Source organism: Notothenia rossii (genome assembly GCF_949606895.1).
Source record: "Notothenia rossii genome assembly, chromosome: 2".
In the NCBI taxonomy this organism is placed as follows: domain Eukaryota; kingdom Metazoa; phylum Chordata; class Actinopteri; order Perciformes; family Nototheniidae; genus Notothenia; species Notothenia rossii.
In genome coordinates, this window is record NC_136904.1 from 45,460,701 (window position 1) to 45,486,897 (window position 26,197).

The 26,197-nt window shown below is 42.5% G+C and overlaps 1 protein-coding gene across 4 annotated transcripts in view; it reads right to left on the bottom strand.

The window, feature by feature from the left end:
- Window positions 1–7,091: 7,091 nt before the first annotated feature.
- dok4 (docking protein 4) overlaps window positions 7,092–26,197 on the bottom strand; it is a 166,989-nt gene continuing 147,883 nt past the window's right edge. For all 4 annotated transcript variants that reach the window (XM_079667222.1, XM_079667221.1, XM_079667223.1 and 1 more), the window contains one exon: window positions 7,092–10,966. In XM_079667222.1, the coding sequence (XP_079523348.1) occupies window positions 10,821–10,966 (146 nt within the window). In that variant the 3' untranslated portion in view covers window positions 7,092–10,820. The remainder of the gene's footprint in view (window positions 10,967–26,197) is intronic.

Here is a 26,197-nt window from a genome sequence, read left to right on the forward strand (position 1 = left end):
AATAATTATCTCTTTTAATAATTTTCTCTCAGTAATCACTCAACTACTGTCTTTCCAACAAACGGATTGACTCACCCTCACTATCATCACAATGAAACACGTCCAGAAGAATGTCATGCAAAGCTGCCTGCCTGCCTTCGACTCTCCCTGAACTGCCTGATCTTTTAATGTTCAATGTTAACCATTTGTGCAGGTAGCATTAAGTAGAAAAGATCGCTGATGCTAATGTGGCGTTAGCCTACCTCCCGCCCCCTTAGCACCCGGTGGAGGGGGCGATAGGCTACTCTTCAAATGTTGCACAAAATACTTACCATCATGACTACTCTTACTGTTTAACATTTTGGTTTACTTCATGTTAAGGCTAATACAAATGACAAGGCTAAGTAATGTAATGTAATGCTAACTAACGTGTTCGCTACTAGCTAGGTAGCTAACTTGACTATGTTCCATGCAAAACATATATATTACCTGATATGTTTGGTCCAACGACTCCTGGTCCTTTCATCAGACGGGAAGCGATATAACGAGCAAGTGGTATGATCACTTTTGTGATTACAACCTGGTATACAAAGCACACAGGCATCTTGTAAAAGTGAATTTATTGGAGCAATCTCTTATATTTATTGGAGGGAATAAATCAGTTATGAGATCTTCTTCTTCTTCTTCTTTGCTTTAATTGCGAGTCGCAACCAGTCTTGGAGCATTATCGCCTATGACATCACTTACGCGACCCAGAATGGGAATTGGGATTTGTAGTCTTTCTAGTTGCATATTTTTCATAGTCTTATATTTCAACAGTTTTACGACAAACTGTGACTTTTTTTACATGGAAATGATTGTTTAAGATTGACAAACATCATATGTGTCATTCGTGGTACAATTCAAACGGGATCAAAAGATAACTTTTCTCTCTCCATTGACTTCAATGTATAATTTTCCGCTTCAGGGGTCCCATGGAGGCTCCCGGAAGGAGAGGGACTTCGCCTCTCTATTGGAACGCAACCCCGCACTCTGCCGTTCCTCAGCGCCGCTCCCCCTCCCTCCCGCTGAAATTATGAATGAAAAGCGCATAGTAATCATAGATAACATGGCAGGGTCCGTGACAGTTTGCTTTCATCTGATTTCAAATAAACAAAGTCTTAGTTTTGAGAATATTAAACTTGTTTTCGCCAAATTCAGATGATAAATACAACTTTGAAGCTTGTAAAGGCATATTTACAAGCGGTATTTAAAGTCACAGCAGGCATAACATAGGGTTCCTGCAGGTTTCGCCAACTCAAATTTAAGACTTTTTAAGACCACTTTGAATATAATTTAAAGATCCTGTGACACGAGTTTCCCACATCATCCAAACCCATCAATTTGAGTAAATATTGTCCCCTTGAAAACCGTTACTGAACTGATTTTGGATATTTGTACTTTGATAACCATTAATCTGCCCTTCAATGTTGACCATTTTCTGGATCTTCTCGGGGATTCTTCAAGTCCCGCCAAATTATGTGTGACGTCATTGCGGGCATCTGTTAGAAGTTTAGGAATTAGGTGCGTCGATATGGGTGATTATACGGTCATGTAGCCAGTGGTGGACTGGGACTACAAATCATCCCGGGACTCTCGACCGGCCCACTTCGGTACCGCTAGTAAATTGTCAACGGGGGGAGTGGGGGATGTGCTAGTGACTTATCCGACCGGCCCACTTCGGTACTGGCCCATCGGGATTCGTCCCGATGGACAGTCCGCCACTGCACCCAGCCCAGTCCACGTAAACTGTCAACGGGGGGAGCCTCGCTGCGGGGAAACGGTGGATCTAGTGTCCCGATCGGAGTGGGAATAATAATAATAATAATCTGTGCATTTTATCTATTAATTTCCCCAACATTGTGGTAAAAAAAACACAAGTTTAATCCATGTTGGTGTACTACAACTACAAAAAGCATTGGTTTGTTTTCTCATCAGGAAATGCAGACCGGCTCAAACAAACGATTTTTAAATCATCACCCTCACGATCATTTAATGTATCTTATGTTGACCATACGCGGAATTGACATGAAAGCACTAATAAATGTAGTTTCATCCACTTGAGTTTACAACTACAAAAATAATCGATTTGTTTTTATATCACATCCTACGGGAGGAAATTCAGCAGCTCTCACTACCGATTTTTAATCCTAATTTAATCATCATCTTCACCACGATCATTTATGTTTATGTTCGCCAAATTGACATGAAAGCACTGAAAAATATGAATATACTGTAGTCAACTTCATTAAAACGTTATTAACGTGCCTAAACTCAGTAATTCACCATTTCTACGCATGACAACACACTTTGTCTGTGTTTGGCTCTCTCGCCGCACAGTGAAGCATTCCCGCATTGAAGTCACTTCCGGCTTCCCCCAAAACTTCAGAATGAGTCGAAGGAATTTGCCCGCAATGTTCCAAATTATTTATATTTATCGGAACTGTATCGCATCTTCTTTTTTAAACTGACGGTTCGAGATGACTTGTAGCCCAATATTTCATTGCACAACAGTTGTTGGGATGCTGTCACAGGCTCTTTAAGACCTATTTCACGGCAAGAAAGTATGAAGGAAATTTGCTGTGAAAGAAGAAATACGTCCCATAATTACTTACAAAGTAAATGTATTCATGTTCAACATAAGAACAGTGACTGAACATAACAGTTTAACAGTACAAAGAACTGTGTTCGCGTGTCAGACAGAAAGTGTGTATGTGTGTATGTGTGTATGTGTGTGTGTATGTGTGTGTGTGTGTGTGTGTGTGTGTGTGTGTGTTATGGCTGTGCAATTAATCGTATTTTAATCACAATTACGAAAAAAAAAAAAAAAAAATGATTATTTTGCCTTGCTAGGTTGACAAAATATTTGATCTAATTCATTTTAGTCTAATTAGCTTGTGGAAGTGCGCTCCAAAATATTTGTTGATCTTGTTTATTGGTATTTATTATTTTGATATTATTTATTTAAATGTATCTTTATCTTTATTTAATTTATTTTTGTATTGGTTTTTCAGTTGAATAATATGTTCAGGGTAATCAACAGTTAAAAATATACTGTTCAAACTATTATTTGTTTTAAAATTCAATAAATGGATGTTTTCAAAGTCAATGAATAATCATATTTAATAATCATGATGTTGCGGGAGCTGCTGCACTAGCTAACGCTGCACTAGCTAACGCTACATTAGCAAAACAAACGCTCATTTCTTTTGCAAATGGTGCAGCGGGCTTCAAACACGTTCCCCTCCACTGGTTTCAACCCAGCACTAAATGAGATGTTTTCCAACCAAATACGGTTGAACTTACACTTACCCATATTTATTTGTAAGTAGATACATGAGTTTCTGACTGCCGCTAGCTGAAGCTTGGTTGCCAGGTTACTAGCTGGGTGTTTTCCGATAAGGGGCCGGGGGAAACAAAGTTAATGATGACTGGTTCCATGTTGATTTATTTAAATACAAATTGTTGGGGGGAACTGAACGGCTCTTACCGTACTGGCTACTTTGCAGCCCGGACATTTTCCCCAAAACACGTTAGACGCTATCGCAACACAGAAGTACCTTTCAAATCCGATAATTTTTAAGACCTTCTAAATCATATTTAAGACCTTTCTTATTTTTTTGGTCATATTTAAGACCTTTTTAAGGCCTTAAATTCAGATGATCAAATGTAAGACTTCATAAGACTTTTTAAGACCCCGCGGGAATCCTGCATAACAACAGCCGGTGTTTCTTGTGAGTGTTTCCCCGGGAAACAAACACAATAGGCCTACACACAAACGCGTCACAGATTATTTTGCGGTATTTGGCTGCCGAACGAAATCATGTACGCAGCTCTCAACGTGAAAAGTTTAATTTTGCCACTAATTGACTTCAGTCAGTGTGATAACTAATTCATGGATTATTTAATAAACACTGCATTTATCAGGCTTATTCAATTAAAAGTAACTAAAACTGCCAACTAAATTGAAGTAAAGTGGTATTTTCTTCCTGTGAAATTAGCAGAAGCAGAAGAAACACACAAGTAAATGACACAGTTTTTAAAATGGTGTAAATGTTCTTACTTACTTTCAACCATTGAAAAGCTTGTCACTTTTTTAGTTGACACTTTCAATAACTCTAATAAAAACACCATTTCATAAATGTTCTTTTTTAAATGAATGTCATAATCGCAAATTGAAACAGCTGCAGGATCCTGAGGGAAGTCTTCTGTCTTCATTGATTAAACGGTTTCCAGGTTCTCACCGCCCCCGATGCAAGAAATGAAGAAGTGAATAAATGAAGTTGAATGTTTAGCTCTGTTTTTGATCTCAAAACATGGTCTCCACCGACTCCTGAGAACAACATCTGTCTCTTCAGTTGATCAATACTCCACTTTTTTCACCAGCTGGTCTCGTTGCTGTTGCGAGTGCTTAACAGGTGAAGTACAGTAGGTTTTTCAGAGCCTTTTTCATATGAAAGCAGCCTTTTTGTGCTAAAACTGAGTAGAATCTCAACATCTTCCATACATTTATTGTAAATCAAATCAGTAGAAACACCATAATGAACATGAGTTTGTAATTCAACTGGTTTAATACTTTTCAAGTGACAGCTTTAAAAAAAGAAAGACAAAGCATTAACAAAGACACATTGAAAGGACTAAGATCACAATGCTAAAGCGTTTAGTAATGGACTTTATTTTTCTACAAAACATGCACTTGGTGTAGAAAGGGAAGAAATCCGTTATCTGTTACAAATCTAAAAGGAGGTCAGAGCTATAGATTAGAGCTGACATAAGGATCATTGTAAGGTTCCATCCTTCTCCAACCATTTCCATTAAAAAGCTCTTCTACTTGGCACTTTGCGTATCACTTCAATAACAAGCTGATGGTTTAAAAAGCAACATCACCAGTCAAGTCCATCAGGCTCAACTCCAGGTTGTTTCTCCAATTCTGTTTCTTAGATTGCCATGACATTTTGTACCAATGTTTTCCAGATGACTTCTCCTAATAACCTTGTTATCCTCTGACTTCTTGGGCAGGCCACATTTGCACTTATTCAGTAAAAAAGCTCAAAGTCTGCTAAATGGATTGAGAAAAAACTTGGTCTGGATATTAAAAGTGGTCAGTTCACGTCTCATACTAACAAACTATGGTGGTCTTCTCTAGTGTCACCAACATGTTAACATTAGTGGTCAAAGTGAATTGTCAACTATTGGAGGGGGTGCAATGAAATGTAATATAGGCATTCATGTTCATACTGTTATAAAGAAGGTCACATGCTGTCTTTCCAGCACCATCGTCATGTCAATACTATTGTTTATTGCCAGATATCTGCATGAATGAATGGCATTCCCAGCTGACCTTTCAGTCAAGACATTATAAGCAGATTGAAGCATGCTAGACTTAGATGGTAAAAATGGACATGAATACAGGTTAACATTGTTATTGTAGGTTTTTCAAAGCATACTGATATTATCAATAAGCTCACCGCTGTGCTCTTTAACTAAATGAAAGGTAAAATGTTTGACTCAGGTCTGTGGCCTTGATGACAGTAGCTTCTTCACCATTTTCTTGTTAAACAGATACCCAGGCACACTGCTACCAGAACTACCAGAGACAGACAACCAGTGTGAAAGTTTAAACATTTTACTTCCACCATATAAAGGCTTTAGGTCACTTGTACAAACCAGGTACTAGAAAATAATTAAAATGAACTTTTCTTACTTTTAATTTTTTTTTTAAATAAATTCTGTTTAAAATGTGTTTCTCTGTTGCTTTGAATAACAAAGTGTGTTTTCTTTAATGACTCGATGCTTTATGTTTCAGGTCTGTGTTTCCAAATCATGAGTGAGCAGCCTGACCTTATTCAATCTGAATTAGCTTACTGAAACAACCTAATCACTTCGTTTAGCTATACTTGTTCACATTGTGCTCCTCTCATAATGAAACACCTCTCTGTTGGATGCTATAGTTTATTTCTGTCTGTACTTTGAACATGTTCCCATAATCCCTCTTGCCACCCCTTTCTCTCTCTCTCTCTGTCACACGCACGCACGCACGCACGCACGCACACACACACACACACACACACACACACACACACACACACACACACACACACACAATCACACACAATCACACACATCTCATACGAAATAAATAGCAATATATACAAAACTCACACAAAACACATCTACGCAACTAACATCACATAAACAACCAACACAATGGTTAGCCCTGTCATGATATAAAATAACGCAAAACCAAAAAAAGGATTCCAGCAGAATCCAGATAGAGGCATTTCACAGGGGTGTATGCTGTGTGTTCCCATACGTCACATTGCTGTGGTATAATCTCCACCGTCATATTAACAGTCTTAAACCCTTGGGACAGAATCAAAAGGCAGCAGTCAAAGGATAACTCCTATGAGCCAGCGGTTGAAAAACATGATCCAACCTTTATTTTGCAGGCAGCCTATCAGTCATCTTCCTCCCAACATACCTCACCTCTAAAGTGAAACAAAAGGAATGGCTGAGTCATATTAAATAACTATTGTTATAGAAAGGCAGTATAAAGTCAAGCAGCCACAGTGACAGTTTCCTTCAGACCGTCACACAGACAGCTTTGCGGTAGGCAGGAGGGAACGTTAAGGTAACGACGGTGACACCAGAAAAAAATGACACTAAGAATAATTGATGTTCCAACGCCACAAAAAATGTAGGCAGATGTATTAAACCCCTACCAGGGTTCAGTCTCCTGCCTCAAAAATTATGAACTTGAAAAGCAGGTTTTAAGCATCATTACTACAGCTATGGAAAGACTTCTAATGATACGATGCCCCCTTGTGAACGATGACATTAGTTAAGAAAAATGCAGGTTTATTAACAATTGGCTCTTAATTTCATACTTTTGGGAATGTTTAAAATGTATGTTTTCACATTTGACTTGACTAAAATCATTCATGAGAGGTGGGAACTTGGCAACATCTTCAATTTAGAGCAGTGTTTCTCAACGTGGGGGGCGCGCCACCCCTGGGGGGCGTAGAGGCATGACAGCAAGAGACCAGGAGGAAAAATTGTTAGGACAAAAAAAAAAAATTATTATTATTATTTATTCGAAAATAATAATGCTACAGTACAAGTACGTCTGGGTCTCTGTGTTTCATTCAAGCACGGCTCTGTGTGTGTGTGGAACGAGCCATTTTGTGTGCGTGCGTGAGCGAGAGAGATAGCGCACCGGTACCGGAGATCGTTGTTGTTAGCTTCTGGTGCTAGCGAGCTACGCTAACGGGTATAAGGAGACAACAACAAGGTGGAGGAGAGTCCTAACTTCAGTCTAAGTTATCTCAGTGGTTCTCAAACGGTTTGGTCACGATTAATGTAAACAAATATTTCCGAGGCACACCTTCATATGATCATTATAGGTAGGCCTATACAAAAATAAGAGAATAAATGAAAAACAGGTATAAAATACTATATAACAGTAAAACAAGAATACAGTTTAAAAGGGGAGTGATTTGTAAAATATCCATAAAGAAAAAGTAAATCTGCTTACAGTTCTGTTTCATATGGGTGTTGAGAGATGTATCCATAGATCTCTTCTTGTTGCTCTCAAAGTGCACCAGGTTGATGCTTTTAACTTCAATATTTAAAACAAATCTTCTCGGGGGAGCATGCCCCCGGACCCCCCTAGAGGATGTTAGGTCCACCCCCCACTTATAAAAATAGCACTTTACCCCTGCTTACACCTATATGCCCTGAGCTGATTATTGAGCCTTCATTGTAACAGTCGCGGGTGTACTGTGTATTTGCGTGGGGAGTGTTGCAGTAGAATATTCAAGGGAAACCCTACATGTTTGAGCACCCTCTATGAAACGTCAAGCTACCCCACAGCACCACCAAAAGAAAATCTCTGGTGCCGCCACTGAGCCTGCGACCCTGTTTTAAAGAAATGTGCAGTGCAACACAGGCTCATTGCAGCCACTAATGCTGTGATAAGACACACATTTTCTTTCTTTTCATTTTTTTTTTGCACAGATTGCAAAGTATTATAACTTATTGTTCTAGCAAAGGGATTGCACAATTGTATTATGTTTTTGTTTTTTTGAGCACACAGACTTATGGAGCATTGTTTTATTATCACTGTTCTAGCAATGTGATTTTTTTTTTTCCAAAAGGGGGGCCTGACAGAAAAAGTTTGAGAACCACTGATTTAGAGGATAACCCAGGTGTTTACACTTGTGTTTTTACAAGACAACACTTATTAAGAAATTAAGATTAAGATGGACTTTTATTAATCCCTGCCAAGCCAACTCCCTATCGACTTCGCCACCACCGCTATGATCTCAATGCATCCTGGGTGCATTCACACCTGTACTCAGTTCTCTCCACTTATGATTGGATGTTCACTCTGCAATGGGTGTTAAAATACGACACTCATGAAAGATTACCACTGAAACAGTCAAATAGGTTCAGATCAATTTCAGTCAGGTTTGTTAAATCAAGATCACTTTAGGTAAAACCTTTACCTTCTTTATTCTCTAACCTGGGGGGGGTTGTTTGGCACTCCGGACCATCTGTCATCTTGAGTTTCTTGTTTAACATTCTTAAGAGCAATGTGGTTGTGTTCGTAGTTCTCTTAATATCAACCTGGTCAGAAAAATGGTACGATATAAAGGGTTTGCAAAAATGTAAATGAGATCCAAGGTCTTAGAGTAGAATCATCCCATAAGACCATCAGTCTCCTAGACTAGCAAATCAGCTTCCATTGTCTCCCTGTTGTCACATCATAGGGTGCTTGAATGGTCCATGTGCCCTTCAGGGTGGTTCAGATATTTCTGTCAAATGCTCACGGGTTTCTCTGGTGTGACTTTTGGGAGAAAGACAAAATGTAATCTAACCATGATGTGTTTGTAGCCCAATGGGACAATTCAATGCTTCTATTTTGACACTGTCACATATCATTTAGGCAAACTCTTTTCCAGTTGTGCTCTGGTGTTGCACCTGTATCATTTCCGCCCTTGCCCTTCAGAGATTCTGTGAATGCAAATGTTTGAACACGGTTCAAACATTTTTCCATTTCAGTGTTTAGTGTTTAGTAGCTCTAGTAATAAATACATACAAACATTTTTGATCTGTCATTCACGGGATCACAAGTTAAGTAACTGAATATCAGTTATTGGCAGGTCCAATCCAAATGTATCATCAGTATGGGCTTTCCAAAATCCCAATCCGTTGACCTCGACAATGTTAGTTCGTCTTGCACTCTTAACCCTTGAATAACATAAGAAAAAAAAGGGTTGTGCAAATATAGCTCAATAGGAGCACACCCCAGTGAAAATATGAAGCTCTAAAATTGAATATCCAGTTGAGAACAGGCGCCAATCAATCACAGTTTCATTCCAAGGTTCAGAACCTCAGCAAAGCAAAACATATCCAGGAACTGTAAAGTAACATCAGTTATCAGCTAAATCAGAGGTATTGATCCAGACGTGGACAGTGAAATGATCAAGAGTTCTTCAGACCACATGTCAGCTGGCACACTGGGAACTGTCCATAAGGGAATGTCAATGTATTTCCAAGGATAGCACAGTCCATGTGGTGCTATTAAGGCACCATGCAATCCCGTCCCACGTAGTATTCAATGTAACACACACAGGCCCTATTGACGTTAACCCCATGGCAGCCGTTTGGTAAATGTGTCACTCCTGGGATGAGAAACTCATGCTACAACATCAGATAACAGCATGTCTACTTTACTGTATACGCACCATATCAAAAACTTTGGAATTTCAGATTCCTCTCTAAAATCTATCCATATAGCTTAGTAACAAGTTACTGTGGCTTTGTTTGTAAAAGCTTTAATATGCCTAAAATGATCTGTGATGTGTCATCAAATAAGTATACATATCTGTTCCACATGGCCACACGCGGGGGCGGGGTGAAAACCCCCTCCCTGAGTCTTGACGCTGTCGATCATACAAACTATAGAGTTGATGCACACTTTAGAGTTTTCCTCAAAGTCGTTGTTTGTGTTGCACTAGGCTTCACTCATAGTAACTGACGCAAATTCTCCAAACTTTAGTGTGTTAGTGATCCAATATTAATAAGTTATAAATATGTGATGATTACTTTGATTTAAATTGAGCATTTCCTTTACAAAAATTCCCATTGTCCTTATTATTAGGACCAAAGTATGTATGTCTCTCATTGAAACTTCCTTGTATAAAATGTAGAACTTATGTTATAGACATATAACATAAGTTTGAATTGATATGATCTTTTTGTACACTACAGGTGGCAGGTGTCTTGGTGAGGGACCAGTTTTTGCGCGAGAGAGAAATAATTTGAGCAAAAACATGTAGTATAAATCCAGTAACAGAAAAGTCCTGCTAATTGCTCTTCAAGACTTTCCCCCGCATTTATGGATGACTTTGGAAACAGTTGGAAACAATTCAACCTGGTTGGGCAATATATAATAAAACCTAAGTTTTAAAAAGCATTCTTAGGGCCCTCAGTCCTTTATTTAGACAGCACGCAGTTTATACAAACCTGCGAGAGTTTCTCATCCTGGAGGTGGAAAAAAACATCCCTAGTGTACAGCGGAATTGTGGGAACTGCGGTCATGTCAGGAAGCTCAGTATTCTCAAGTACTCGCTGCTTTCAGCATTGTCTGTTAGCTAGTGTTAGTCCCACAGAAACCTATCCTGTGAGGTGAGACCGACTATAAAACTAATACAAGGAGGAACAGTGTGCGCCTGCATGCATGTAGGTATATGTATCGTGTCTGCATCATTTGGAATGTCCACATCTTCCTGTGCATGTCACTGTCCAGGGTAGGTGGGGTAGTGTGTCGGGGAGTGTGTGTGTATGTGTGGCTGGGACTGTGCATGTGTGTTGGCCAGCGGCAGCGTGGCATGGCGGTCGGGTGGCAGGCAGGAGGACAGCAGGTCGTCCTCTGAAGCATCTCCTGGAGACAGAGCGGAAACACAGCTGTGACTGCAGCTCCAGGCACACACACAGGTGTACGTGTGTGTTCTCACTTTGGATGGAATCAGCCTAGCTGTTTCTCCCTGCCTACAGTGTATTTGCTAAGCCAACCATGTCCGGACTCCAGTTCTTTACTTTTCACTTGACATTCCCAACTTTAGGAAGAAACTCCATCAAAAAATATAGAAGTGTTATTTAACACTGAATATGAGATATGCTTTTTGCTTTAACTTATCATTATGCAGTAAATATGTTCTTTCAATTTGAAAGCATCATTTATTGATTTCACGTTCAGATTTTGTATTTCTTTCAGTCAAACCCTTTCCTTGCGCTTAGATTTGCTCTGCTTCTCCTCAAACTGTACGCTTGCACTCAGATATATTGCTGCTTGCAAAGATTTCCTGTTTTCCAGTTTTGAACCTTCTCCTTGCACTCAGACTGTTTCTGTGTGCTGACTGCGCTCGAAAAATGTCTGCTCTCAGATTTCTGCTCTGCGCTTGGATTTTTTCTGTGCAAAAACCATTTCAAATCCCTCAACCAATAGGAGGCCAGGTGAAGGGTCGTCTTGTGTTTGGTTTACTTAGAGCAGGGCTATTCAACTACACATTCAGTTGGGCCAGATTTTATAACTACAAAATTCAGCTGGGCCAGACATTCAGCGGCCTGTAAAAAGCGGGTAGTGACACATTTTAAACCAACACATATTACTGCGATGAAAAACATGCAATTTTTATTCATTGTTCATCTAACAAAGGTAGGTCAAAAAGTGCATAAAAACACAACAAATTAGCATTAATTTAACAGAATCTGAAAAAAAAGTGCACAGTTGTAGCATTACATTTGTTTGCTTTAGAAGTCAAATATTCAGGTTATTTTTTTTGAACCAGGCACATCACAAAGTGCATTTACTGAATACAATAATAGCAGTCTTAATAAATGTCCTCACATACAAAAAAAACAGCTAAAGAGCTCCAATGCAACACAAAGAGGTAGTAGCCTACTGTAGCAATATTTTTTCACTTTTCAAGTAACAACAAAAAAATCATACGTTTTGGTCACATTTGACCCAGACACATTACAAAGTGCACTTAAATGAATACAGAAAGAACTGTCAAACCCTTCAGTGCACAAACCCATAACAAGGGATACGGGTAACTATACTGTATGAATGAATACTACACAACACGTCTACTATAGTAAACTACTCTAGGTGCTTACTATCACCTCATTTGTGATTTGTCATCAGGTACGTGTGGAAACAAAACCCCAATTGTAGTTCTAAATGGGAGAAGGGGACATTTTTTGTTTTGAACAAGAGCAGTGATTTTTGGCTCATAAGATGTCAATGCAATCCTAAGACATTGGTGAAGAGTGCTGTCAGTCAGGGAGCAGCGAGTGCTACTTTTGATTGAGTTCATGTGTGAAAAGCTTGATTCACATGTGTATGTTGATCCAAACATACTGAGCACACAGATCGCTACTTCCTGAACGTTAGGGAACTGCTGTTTTTTGACATCACTCCAAAACTTCGCTGGCCCGTTAGTGCGCTGCATGTCAATAAGCTCCAGTGTATATTTCCCCTTGTCGAGACAGGGGACCACTTCCTTTGCTCCGGTTGATACGTCCCCCTCTATTGCAACAGTGAAGGGGTCTCTGGCAAAGCCCATCATCACGTCTGTGGGCAGAGCAAGTCCATCCAATCGACCGGCAAATTTCTCTTTCAACCTCGCAATGAAATCTGTCATCACATCCGTGATTTGTGCCGGAGATGTGATGTGTTTGGGGAGCGTCGGAAAATGCAGCATCCGACCCGTGCTCAAGTCGGTAGCGAAAAGGTCCAGCTTGACTTGGATCTGCTCCACAAGATCAATTACCGTTTTGTCTCTGTTTACGCTTCAGAGTTGAGAGGGACATGTTTTAGAGTTGCTATCATAGGACCACCGTTACTAGCACCACTAGATGCACTTTCAAAAAACGTGCTGCGTTGTGGTTTGGTGGTTTCTATGCAACGCGGAGTGTTGCGTTCATGGTCTGTACTATTGTAGGAATTTGGCTACGGGAGGCTGGGCCACTCGGGAGTTGGTTCTGGGCCGCATGCGGCCCGCGGGCCGCCAGTTGAATAGGCCTGACTTAGAGCGTCCCGTAAGGCGGTTACTCTTTAACCAGGTTTATAAACTCCCTCTACGGCTTTATTAAATGTAGCCTACTTCACTTGCTTTATTTACGCCTTTTAATTTTAATGGTAGGGCCTACTATTAACGTTAACTTTACTTCCTGCAAATTAATTTGGTAGTGTAGTGCCGAGAGATAGGGAGTCAGAGGCGGTGCATCGAAGGTGCAAAGTTGTCTTTAATAGAGAGCTGCAAAGGACATGTTGTCGGGTCGCAGCCCGGGACGACAAGAGGAAGAACCAGGAGGGCACACAATATATATAAGGAACACACAACAGGTACGTGTGGAAACAAAACCCCAATTGTAGTTCCATGTGTGAATTATGAACCAGTGTATCAATACGTGGTCACCACACAAGCCCCCCCAGAATTCAAATATGGCAAAATAAATCCTCGCGTCCGTGGAGGAAGCACCACAGGGGCCGAGGAGGGCGGGGTCGCAATTGAGGACCGGGCCATGGAACGGGCCGACGAAAGGAGGCCGCATGAGAGGGTAGGGACCCTAATGAGGGCGAGGGCACCCCCACCGGGGGCGGGCCGGAACGGGCCGTTGTAAGGGGGCTGCAGTAGGTGTCGTGGCGAACCCAGCAGGAAAAAGCGCTGCCCGGCCGCAGGCGAAGGCACGGCGGCGGCGGGCATGAAACCTCCGGAAGGACGGAGCGGAATCCCAGGAAGGCAGGAGCAGTCACCCCGGGAGGAAGGAGCCGTGGACAGGGGAGAAGCCAGACTGAGCGCCGTCCGAAGCTGCCGTCGAGGCCAACCGTGAGCCGCGGTAAGAGGAGAGGCCAGGCAGGGTCCCGGAGCGCGCCACCCACGGGCCAATGAAGGCATGGGCGACGTCCGAAACCGCCGAGGCGAAGGAAGAGGCCAGGCAGGGTCCCGGAGTGCGCCACCCACGGGCCAATAAAGGCATGGGCGACGTCCGAAACCGCCGAGGCGAGACGGGGTCCAGAAGCGTGCCACCCAGGCGCCGATGAGAGCGCGGGTGGCGTCAGAAGCCGCCGTCGAGGTGATGAAACGGCGAGAGGGTCACACGAGGCCGACCAGACATGGTCGAACCTCCTCTCAGGCACCAGAAAAAGCTCAAAAAGGGCCGTACTGTCCACGGTCCAAAAAAGGTAGGTGAAATCGTGAGAGGATCCACACGAGGCCGACCAGACATGGTCGAACCTCCTCTCAGGCACCAGGGAAGAAAAAAACAAAACTCAAAAGGTCGATAACCGTTAGCAGCTAGCCGTTAGCCGCTAGCTGGCAGCCGTCGGTAGCCGCTAGCCGTAGCCGTTAGCTAACGAGGTTAGCTGCTAGTCGTCGAAGGCTAGCGCAGCCTGGACGTGCAGCCGCACGAGCAGAAGAAAACAGCCCCAGGAGGTAGCAATCGGGTTCATCCCTACCCAGCGGGTCGTGCATCGTCTCCCTGTTGGTTGGAAGACCGATGCGGGAATGGCGAGCAACGTCCCCAGCCATTCTGCGAGGTGTGCACCGAGCCTCAGTCCGCGTGCCGGTGGCAGCAACGGACGATTCCAAAAATCCCCGGCATTTCGAGAAAGAAACCTGAGTTTCCTTTGCCGTGTTCGGGTCCGTCTCGGAAACTTCTGCGAGACTTATATGTCAGGGTCACCAATGTAGTGCCGAGAGATAGGGAGTCAGAGGCGGTGCATCGAAGGTGCAAAGTTGTCTTTAATAGAGAGCTGCAAAGGACATGTTGTCGGGTCGCAGCCCGGGACGACAAGAGGAAGAGCCAGGAGGGCACACAATATATATAAGGAACACACAACAGGTCCGTGTGGAAACAAAACCCCAATTGTAGTTCCATGTGTGAATTATGAACCAGTGTATCAATACGTGGTCACCACAGTAGTCATATTTGCGGCACATCTATGATAATAACTGGCTTTCAAGTGTTAAGTGAACACTGTTGCTAGGCAACTGACAACAAAATGTGTTTCTTATTTTCTTAGTCATTTCATTGTTTAGGAATGGGGAAATATAATTTTTCTTCATGTAATTTTTAATTTAAGATCATATGTCAAGGGCAACATACGATCTTAAATAAAAAAATTACATGAAGAAACATTTATTTTTCTTTTAATATATTTCCCCATTCCGAAACAATGACTAACTAAGAAAAAATAAACACATTTTGTTGTCAGTTGCCTAGCAACAGTGTTCATGTAATGTACAACACTTGAAAGCCAGTTATTATCATACACTGAACAAAAATATAAACGCAACACTTTTGTTTTTGCTCCCATTTTTCATGAGATGAACTCAAAGATCTAAAACATTTTCTATATACACAAAATAACAATTTCTCTCAAATATTGTTCACAAATCTGAAAAGATCTGTGATAGTGAGCACTTCTCCTTTGCCGAGATAATCCATCCCACCTCACAGGTGTGGCATATCAAGATGCTCATTAGACAGCATGATTATTGCACAGGTGTGCCTTAGGCTGGCCACAATAAAAGGCCACTCTGATCTTCTTCTCGGCAAAGGAGAAGTGCTCACTATCACAGATTTTTTCAGATTTGTGAACAATATTTGAGAGAAATGGTTATTTTGTGTAATTTGCAGGAAGTAAAGTTAATGTTAATAGTACCACTAAAATAAAAAGTCGTAAATAAAGCAAGTGAAGTACGCTATTTAATAAAGCCGTGGAGGGAGTTTATAATGAAGCAATAGCTCACGACAGGGTATATGGTCATTATATCACAGTTAAGGGGAGTGGTTCGGCCCGACGCGAAGCCCCTTAGCTGTGATATAATGAGCATATATCACAGCGTGAAGTGAGCTATTGCTTTTATAAAATGGTTACCAAGTGTGGCAATATGAAAGAAAAATATAAACTCAAATTTAAATAGTTGTTATTTGTAAATAATGATGTTCAAAATAAAATAGTCCCTCCGTTGCCTTCTGCACAAAACATAGTGCGAGGTGGTTGCTATGCAACAACACTAACGCCCCTTCCACACAGCAGCTTAAAAAAAATCTTTGAATGGGGGTGACGTGACTTTGCCTCGCTTTTCGCCGAACTGCATTGTGGAAGCAAAGCAAAGATTTCCAGGATTTTCAGGATTTTCAGGATTCAAAAGTTGAGACTTGTTCAACTTTTGAAGCTGAGCCGGAAGCGTCAGCCAATCAAATCCCGTTTATGCAAATCTGACAATACAAGCGCTAGCCAATCAAACCACGTGTAAACTGGGAGAGACATACCGCAGTTCATTTCCTCATATTCCAAACGAGAAATTACGGTGGCAAATCACCCGGTTCTTTACGATCAGTACTATTTACCGGGATACAAACCGGAGGATCCAGGCATGGAGGGAGGTGGCAGAGACAGTGGGTGAAAATGGTAGGTTTTCGCCTGTTTGGGGAGTTTATATCCAGTTTACTTGGTTTTAACATTGCTTTGTATGTCGGGGCGGGAGATTCATGTGATTGGTTGTTGGTCGCGTTGCTCGCAAAAAATCCCCAAGCTGTCAGACACACCCACCTCCATGATTTTCAAGATTTTTTCAAAGCTGCTGTGTGGACGGGGCGTAACAGCTAGTGAACATATTAGACAGCTGATCGATTATTTGGCTATTTATTTACATTCATGCGTATGTTGCCATTTATTGTGCAATCACTGAAAAAATTTCCAGCATCAGTAGCATGGCTTACGTGGTTACTTGTATAAGTTGAGGTTGTTCTAGGCTGTTGCTTGGCGTGGCGAGAATATTGCTCCACTTTCTCCGGTCCCCGAGATTCGGCTTCCAGTAGCTCTGGAGAGAGCTTTCGCACCTGTGGCCACTAACGGTCATCATTTATCCAACCCGGTATCACGGCAAGACGTGAACATGTGACGATTTACCATGCTGGGAGACGTGAAGATGTCACGATTTCGTCCCTTCAAACGTGACAGTTACACGGTATTGTTAACCCATGTTAACCAGTGGAGATATACCCATGGGAGCCTGCCTGCAGGCAGCAGTCTCAGGACACCTGCACTCTGAGGACACCTCTACTCTCAGGATAGGAAGTGCACGCTAACAATTCCAAAATAAAATCGCCACTATCAGTACAGCGCCACCTTCCGAACAGGAAATGCACGCAAATACAAAATAAAATCGTACTGACACTTATTATCTATCTATCTATCTATCTATCAATCTATCTATATATATGTATTTATATTCCCTCTTTCCTCTCTGAACTGTCTGAACTACTCACCATTGCATCCTCTCTATCTTCCCACCTCCTACTTACCGGCGACTTCAACATCCACATGGATCAGCCCAATGCCCCCCTGACATCTGACTTCCTCTCCCTCCTTGACTGCTTCCACCTCACCCAACACATTGACTTCCCCACCCATACCAAAGGCCACATTCTGGACTTAGTCTGCTCCTCCTTTCTACCATTATCTAACCCCCAGCCCCTCCCCTTCCCACTCTCTGATCATCTCTGCATCCTCTTCTCCGCCCCTCTACCCTCCCCCCACAACCCCAAAAAACGCACCATCTCCTACCGCAACATCAAGGCAGTCAACCCCCTCACGCTCTCCCAGCTCATATCCTCTGCCTTCCCGCCCGACTCTGCCCCCTCTTCCCCTGACGACTATGCCACCACACTCAACTCAATTCTCTCTGACTCCCTCGACTCTCTGGCCCCCTGGAAAACCTCCTCTGTTTCATTCACCAACCCCGCCCCCTGGTACACCCCGGAACTCCGTACCATGAAACAGACCGGCCGTCAACTTGAAAGATTGTTCAAACGAACCCACCTCACCGTCCACGCCGAAGCCTATAAAGTTCACATCTCCTCCTACCGTGATGCTCTCCAAGCCGCCAAATCTGCCCACTTCTCCACCCTCATCGACAGCACCAACCGGAACCCCCGCATCCTGTTTTCCACCATCAATAAATTGCTCCAGCCACCTGACATCAATCCACCCTCCTCCCCTGACCTATGCAACTCCTTCCTCCTCGCCTTCAACAACAAAGTTTCACAAATCAACAGCTCCCTAACTGCCATGACCACTATCTCCTCCAACCCCCACGCCCCCCCTCCTCTCCCAGTCCACCCGCCCTTCCCTCCCCTCACTGCCTTCTCTCCTGTTGACTCCTCCCACATCCTAGCCATCATCACCTCATCCAAAACAACCACCTGCTTTCTTGACCCCCTCCCTACGACCCTAACTAAGGCCTGCCTCCCTGTCCTCATCCCCCACCTCACCACCCTCTTCAACCAATCTCTATCCCTTGGTCTTGTTCCCTCCATCTACAAACTTGCCTCCATCACCCCCATCCTCAAAAAGCCCACCCTTGACCCAGCCAACCTCTCCAACTACCGCCCCATCTCCAACCTGCCATTCCTCTCCAAAACACTGGAGCGTATTGTCGCCACCCAGCTCCACACCCACCTCCAGTCCAACAACCTCTATGAACCCCTCCAGTCTGGTTTTCGCCCACTCCACAGCACTGAAACAGCCCTGGTCAAAGTAATCAACGATCTCCTCTCCTCTGCAGACTCCGGTGCCCTCAACATCCTGCTACTACTAGACCTCAGCGCAGCCTTTGACACTGTGAATCACTCAATCCTCCTACAAAGGCTGCGCCAACAGGGTGTTGAGGGCTCCGCTCTCGACTGGCTCACCTCCTACCTCACCGACAGGCAACAATTCATCTCCCTCTCTGGCCACACATCCGCCCTCTCCCCAGTCACACAGGGGGTCCCCCAGGGCTCAGTCCTCGGCCCCCTCCTCTTCATCTGCTATCTTTTCCCCCTTGGTCACATTATTCGCAGCCTCAACCTTGATTTCCACTGTTACGCCGATGACACCCAGATCTACATCACCACCAAATCCCCTCACAACCCTCCCCTCACCCATATCGAAACCTGCATCTCTTCAATAAAAACATGGCTGACTCACAATTTCCTTAAACTCAACAGTGATAAAACAGAGCTACTCATCATAGGCACCAGATCAACCCTCAATAAAACAGGACCCATTTCACTCACCATTGAGAATTCGACCATCACCCCCTCCCCCCTGGCACGCAATCTTGGCGTTATCCTGGACCCCACCCTCTCCTTTGACCCCCATGTCAGCTCCATCATCAAGATCTCCTACTTCCACCTCCGCCGCATTGCCAAAATCAAACACTACCTCCCCCCCCGTGCTGCTGAATCCCTCATCCATGCCTTCATCACCTCCCGCCTCGACTATTGCAACGCCCTCCTCACTGGCATCTCCTCCCATTCCCTCCATAGACTCCAAATGGTACAAAACTCTGCTGCCCGCCTCCTCACCCACACCCGGACCCGTGAACACATCACTCCCGTTCTCCGCTCTCTTCACTGGCTCCCCATCAAACAACGCATCATCTTCAAAACACTCCTCCTCACCTATAAAGCCCTTCACCACCTAGCCCCCCCCTACCTCTCTGACCTCCTCATCCCCTACAACCCCCCCCGAGCCCTCCGATCCTCCTCCACTCTCTCCCTCACAGTACCACCATCAAGACTCAAAACATTTGGCAACAGAGCATTCTCCAGATCAGCACCCCGTCTCTGGAACTCCCTCCCCCAATCTGTCCGCCACTCTCCCACACTGTCTACCTTCAAAACCCAGCTGAAAACATACCTCTTCTCCCAAGCCTTCAACTTACCCTACCCCCCAACCCACTGACTTCACTCACACCCCACGCTGTATCTCTTATTCACCCCACGCTGCATCTCTTATTCATACATTCATCAACTTTTTCTTTCCTCTTTTCCATTATGTTGTCTTTTGCTCGTTGTCCTATGCTTGCTCCCCCCCTGTGTTGTCCTTTGCCTGTTCATGTAATGTTCATGTTCAATTTTCTTGTCCAATATGTTGTCTTCTGCCTGTTCACCCCCTTTCTGTACTTTTATTTTTTTTTGTAAGCGACTTTGGGTTATTGAAAAGCGCTATATAAATAAAAGTTATTATTATTATTATTATTATATATATAAATACAACATCTTGTATTTTAGTTACACCCGCTAGACAACAGTGGAGGGTTCGAGAAACAACCGTGTTTGCCGGGTGCACCGCGGCGGAGGTGGGGAGGTTCCAGCTGGGAACCTCGACCCCGCTGCGGGACCCCTGAGTCAGATGGTGCGTCTTGGTCAGGCTTCATATCGGCCGGCCATGGAAGGAAGAGACACGCAGAGTTGGGGAAGTCCCCCACCCCAACGCAGCACACCCTCCCGGCCATCAGAGTCGAACCCGCAAGTAGTTATATTCATCCCGCTTTCGTCTCATTAGTATGCATAAAAAAGTGACAGGTCACACCTCCCCCATTATGCAAATGAGCTAAGTCCCGCCTCCCCTTTGATCGAGGTGTGAGATCTCAAGTAGGTGTGATATCCCAAGTAGGTGTGAGATCCGTCGATAGGAGGGGGGTGATGTGTATTCACAGGTGTGAAAAGCCCCCACTGTTGCGCCTTATGGTGTATAATAAAAAATGTTTCAATCAGATTAGTATGCATAAAAAGTGACAGGTGGGCCCGCCCCCAAGTGTGTGTGTGTGTGTGTTTGTGTGTTTGTGTGTGTGTGTGTGTGTGTGGGTGTGGGGACCTTCACTGATGTCCTCCCAAGGAGGTGTGTGTGTGTGTGTGTGTGTGTGTGTGTGTGTGTGTGTGTGTGTGTGTGTGTGTGTGTATCAGTCACGGATGTCTTCACATGGAGATGAAGACTCCTGTCTCTTAACACCCAAGGTCCTGCAGTCGGCTGAGGCTGTAAAAGTATAGAAAAAGCAGGTAGGAGGGGATTGAGAGGAGACTCTGGGGTGTCAATATATCCAGACCAAAATATGCGGATTCAGAGCTGATCAGAACACAGAAAGGCTGGGAAATTATTTTTTGTTTTTGTCTACTATCTACATGTTTGTAATGTGTATGTACATACTTTCAATGCCATCTCTCTCTGTTTCTGCTGATGTGTAAAATATACAAAATAACGTTTTATATACTTACTCTCTTGTTAAAAGGCGATGAAGTTTGCAGCGTAAGCCAGCCATCAGTGTTCTAGATTTTAAGGCTTTGCATACCTCAAAGTGTGTCTAAAAGTATCTTGGCAAGAGAAAAAAAAAGCCCAAATTCGCCTAGGCCATTAAAAAGAAACCGAATTGCTGCTAAGAAATAAGTTCAGAAAGCTATGACTCCAGTGGAACACTGTTAGAGTCAAAAGTAACTCTCAATGTATTCAGACAGAGTATGCAGATTGGGGTTGATCAGAACAAAGAAAGCACCTTTTGCCTTCCTAGTCAAAAAGTGTTGATTAAGTTAGTTTACACACACTCCCTTACTCTCACACTTTCCTCTTACGATGGCTGTCAGGCCTTTTGGTGTGTGTGTGTGTGTGTGTGTGTGTGTGTGTGTGTGTGTGTGTGTGTGTGTGTGTGTGTGTGTGTGTGTGTGTGTGAGCCTGGCCCTGCCCCCTCCTCCCCCCTTCCTGCCATCTCTCTCTGTTTCTGCTGATGTGTAAAATATACAAAATAAAGTTTTATATACTTGTACTCTCTTGTTAAAAGGTGATGAAGTTTGCAGCGTAAGCAAGCCATCAGTGTTCTAGTTTTAAGGTTTTGCATACCTCAAAGTGTGTCTAAAAGTATCTTGGCAAGAGAAAAAAGCCAAAATCCACCTAGGCCATTAAAAAAAAACCCGAATTCCACGTATTACAAATGAACAGACACAAATGCAGACTTGACTACTTGGCAGTTGATTAAAGCAGATTTGTCCGTTTTCATCTCTCAAAGGTTTGGGTCCTGTTCAACACTGGGTACAGAAATATATTCAATATACAGTCATTTGTACGTAAAGATTTTTTAAGTTGTAAGCACTTACAAATATACATTTGATTGCATTTAAAGTGGCTGTAGACAACTTATCATAATGAAGTAGTTGATTGCACAAATGTTTAATGGATGTAGAATAAAGACGACATTAGCATTTAAATTGGCTCCCTATAAGACTCGCTTTCTCTATGAAATTATGTCTGGCTCTGAGTAGTGTTCTCCCTTTCACAATAAAAAGCCCAAACACAATACTTTCTGAATCACTGCAGGAAGTAATGTGCTAAAATGCAAATACAAATAGCTTACAGTAGCTCCCAATTAGTTGAACAATTGGAAAACCGCAAGGACTGTGGAAACACCTACTGGCAAAGGATTGTGGATGCAAATTATGCAAAGAGGAAGAAAAAACATTCTATCTAAAGCTATATAACACAATCTACATATTGACAGTATGAGTACAACAAAAACAGTATGCATGTGGATGCAAACGACGATGTTCAGTAAACGATCAATCAAAATCGAAGGATCCAATGTATTTTTAAATGGAGCAGAAATAGAACTAGTCTCCCAGTTCAAGTATCTTGAACAGGGAGTGTCATATTGGACTCGCACTTGACTTTTTAAGAAGCATATCCAGAAAGTATCCAATACCATTAAATTCAACTTGCAACATTTTTAAACAAATTAGACCTTTTCCTTAACTGTCAATGCTGCAAAGTCATACCTCCACTGTATGATTCTATCCCACATTGAATACTGTTTTACAAACTGGTCGTTTGCTTGTGCCACACACCTGAAACCCATAGAACAGCTGTTCAAGAGAGCTATCCAGGTGTTTGACAGAAAGCCACAGTCATACCACCACTGTACCATCCTCGAAAATCACAATTCTTGAGTTTTTGACAATTTTATGTCTTTTAAAAGTATGTGTTTTTAAAAAAATAATATTTACATGGGCTGGCCCCCCTCCCCTTGGGGGAATTCATCCACAGAAAACACACTGGATGCAGCACTAGGTCAGAAACCAGAGGAGACTGTGAAGTCCACCACAGACGGACCACCTTTGGAGAAAATGTCCTCTCCATTAAAGGCAGCTAATTGTGGAATAGCCCCCCAACTGAGATACGGGATTGTCCCACTCTCAATAGTTTTAAAGGTCAACTTAAAGAATGGTTGAGCAACAAACAGACGTGTAATCACCGCTAAATAAATGCACTTTAACACAGGGGTATCTCCTCTTGCACTTTATGTAGCGCTTTTATCTTTCTTGCACTTTATATATCATAGCTGCTACATTGTACTGCCATGTGGTAAATGCTTGTATGCTGCTCATGCTCTTTCTGCATATCATGTATTTTATTTTAGCTGTATATATATATATATAAATGTCATGTTCTTATATGCTGTATGTGACGGGACTATAGATGGAAATTAGCCCAAAGCTAAAATCCGGCTCATTTACACTTGTAAGCATTATTTCTGTTTTAAAGTGTTCATCAATGTGCACTACGGTAGCCCTGAAGAAAATTAAACATTAAAATATGTTATCGATGTCCCCATTCCCAGTTTGTTTTGGGAATAATTGCGATGTTTACTATGTTTTGGTAGCTCTTAACAAAACATAATTTTTGTAAAAGACTGCGACTCTAAAAGGCAAGTTTGTGATTTTAACACTGTTTCGATGAAACAATACATTATACAATATTACGACTTTTTGCCATATTTTTAACACAATATACTTGTACCTTTTTTTTTTTGTGGTTGTAGGGCTTCAAGATATTTTGCATGTCATGCATAAACACAGTGTCATCTTTTCCTTCAAACCGACGTGCTGCCCGTTTTACAAAACAAGTTATTTTTCTGCTTCTTCATCCTCTGAATTTTCCTCCCCCGTCCCTCTTCCTTCAGCCAGCACAACAAGAATCAAGGTGGATCTGTGAAATGAAACACCTCTTCCCAAAGCGTGACTTCCCTATTGAGAGCATGAGTCTAGGGCAGTAGGGTCTAAACCAATTGGCCAGATAAACTAACATGCAGAATGTACGGTATGTTTGAAGACTAACCATTTATCCAGTTCAAGCTGTCTTTAAGATGTGACATTGCGCTCTGACTATTTGCCGTAAAATCGTGACAAACTATTACTTATTCTTAAATTTGACCTCTTGCTGCTTGGTTGAAAATGATAGTTGAAAAATAACTTTAAAAAAAAAAGACTCAAACAGCGAGGGACATTATACTGGTGAAAAAAACTCTCAATTCTACAGATGACTCCCCCCACTCAACGCAATAAGTCCCTCCCTCCACTCAGCAAATCATCTAAAACTAAGGACCCCACTAAGACGACAGTTTGAAAACTAGCTATGGATCTGAGAAAAACCAAGTCTCCCCCCCCCCCCCGTGAGTTGCAGCCCGGAACAAGCTCCTGGACTACCATCATCACCATCATTCTGGAAACCCGAATCTTGCAGTACTACTGCTGCTTATTTTGCTCCTTGGGCCAAGACGTCTCTGTTTATGGACACAGTGAAATCACTGTTGGTTGATATTGTGGAGGGGGTGATACATCGGTACAGAGAAGAAATATGCAACGGATGCCGAGTCAGTCACCCCGGCCAGAGGCAACACGATTGTCTGAATGACATGCCCGATTTTTTCTTCAGAAACAATTACAACGCGTTAATGAAAAGACTCTGGCTCACCGACTTCATTACTGAGATCGACCAGACTCTTATTGATAAAGAAATTTTCACGGATGATTGGCGGATCCAAGGCGCTTCGGAGGCTTTTCTGCACAATCTCAAAAATTGTAGACGCCTCAAGGAGAGACTAGAAAAGATCCATACCCTTTTAATAATTGTGGTGATGAGGACGATTGAAAACAGAGTGAATAGTGATCCCCGTGTAAACAGAATGGCTGAAGTTTGTAAACTAGAAGACATTTTGGATATCGTTCGTTCTGGCAGTACTATTCCTGGTCATTGGGAAACGATTGTAAACGAAACATTTAAAGTGGTCCTGGAATCTTCATTTTCCGAAACATTCTGTAACATTACGGAAGAAATTAAACAAACATCAAAAGTGTATCATGTGCTCTCATTGTATGCTCTGTTTGTAGATGTAATGCATCTGTGTGTCAAAAACAGCATACACATGAATATTTCCAGTAATCTGGGGAATTCTAAGCTGGAGACGGTCCTGGGGATGTTACAATCAGTATAACTATTGATTTTGTCTGTGAAAATGTTTAAATGTAAATAGGACATTTTTTAAATAAAAAAAAAGAAGTGTTTTTTACATTTTAAAAACTGTTGTCTTCATTATAGCAAGGGGAGCGTGTCTGATACATGTGTATTACAGTCCTTCACATGCACTGTTGTCTTCATTATAACAAGGGGAGGGTAACAGTGAAGATGTATGATACATGTGTATTGAAACGTGCGTATTATACCCCCACAGAAACACAGAAACATGGAAACACAGAAACACAGAAAACACTGAAACCACTGAAACACTGAAAAAACACAGAAACACTGAAACACCGTCACACAGAAACACCGAAACACAGAGACACAGAACTACAGAAACACAGAACCACAGAGACACAGAAACACAGAAACACAAAAACATGGAAACACAGAAACACAGAAAACACAGAAACACAAAAACACAAAAACACCGACACACCGAGACACAGAACCAAAGAAACACAAAAACACAGAGAAACACAGAAACACAAAAACACAAAATCACTGAAACACTGACACACCGAGACACAGAACCACAGAAACACAGAAACACAAAAACACAGAAACACAGAAACACAAAAACACAGACACAAAGAAAACACAGAAACACAGAAACACAAAAACACAGAAACACCGACACACAGAAACACAGAAAACATAGAAAACACAGAAACACAGAAACACAAAAACACAAAACACAAAAACACTGAAACACCGACACACAGAAACACCGAAAACACTGAAAACACAAAAAACAGGCTTGTGTGCTAGTATGGTTTTTGAATAAACACATCAATATTTTAAAAAGTTGATGGGAGGCTGATACTATTTGACTTTTTAAAATAATGATGTGTTTATTCAAAAACAAAACTAGCACACAAGCCTGTTTTTTGTGTTTTCAGTGTTTTCGGTGTTTCTGTGTTTCGGTGTTTCAGTGTTTTTGTGTTTTTGTATTTTTGTGTTTCTGTGTTTTCTGTGTTTTCTGTG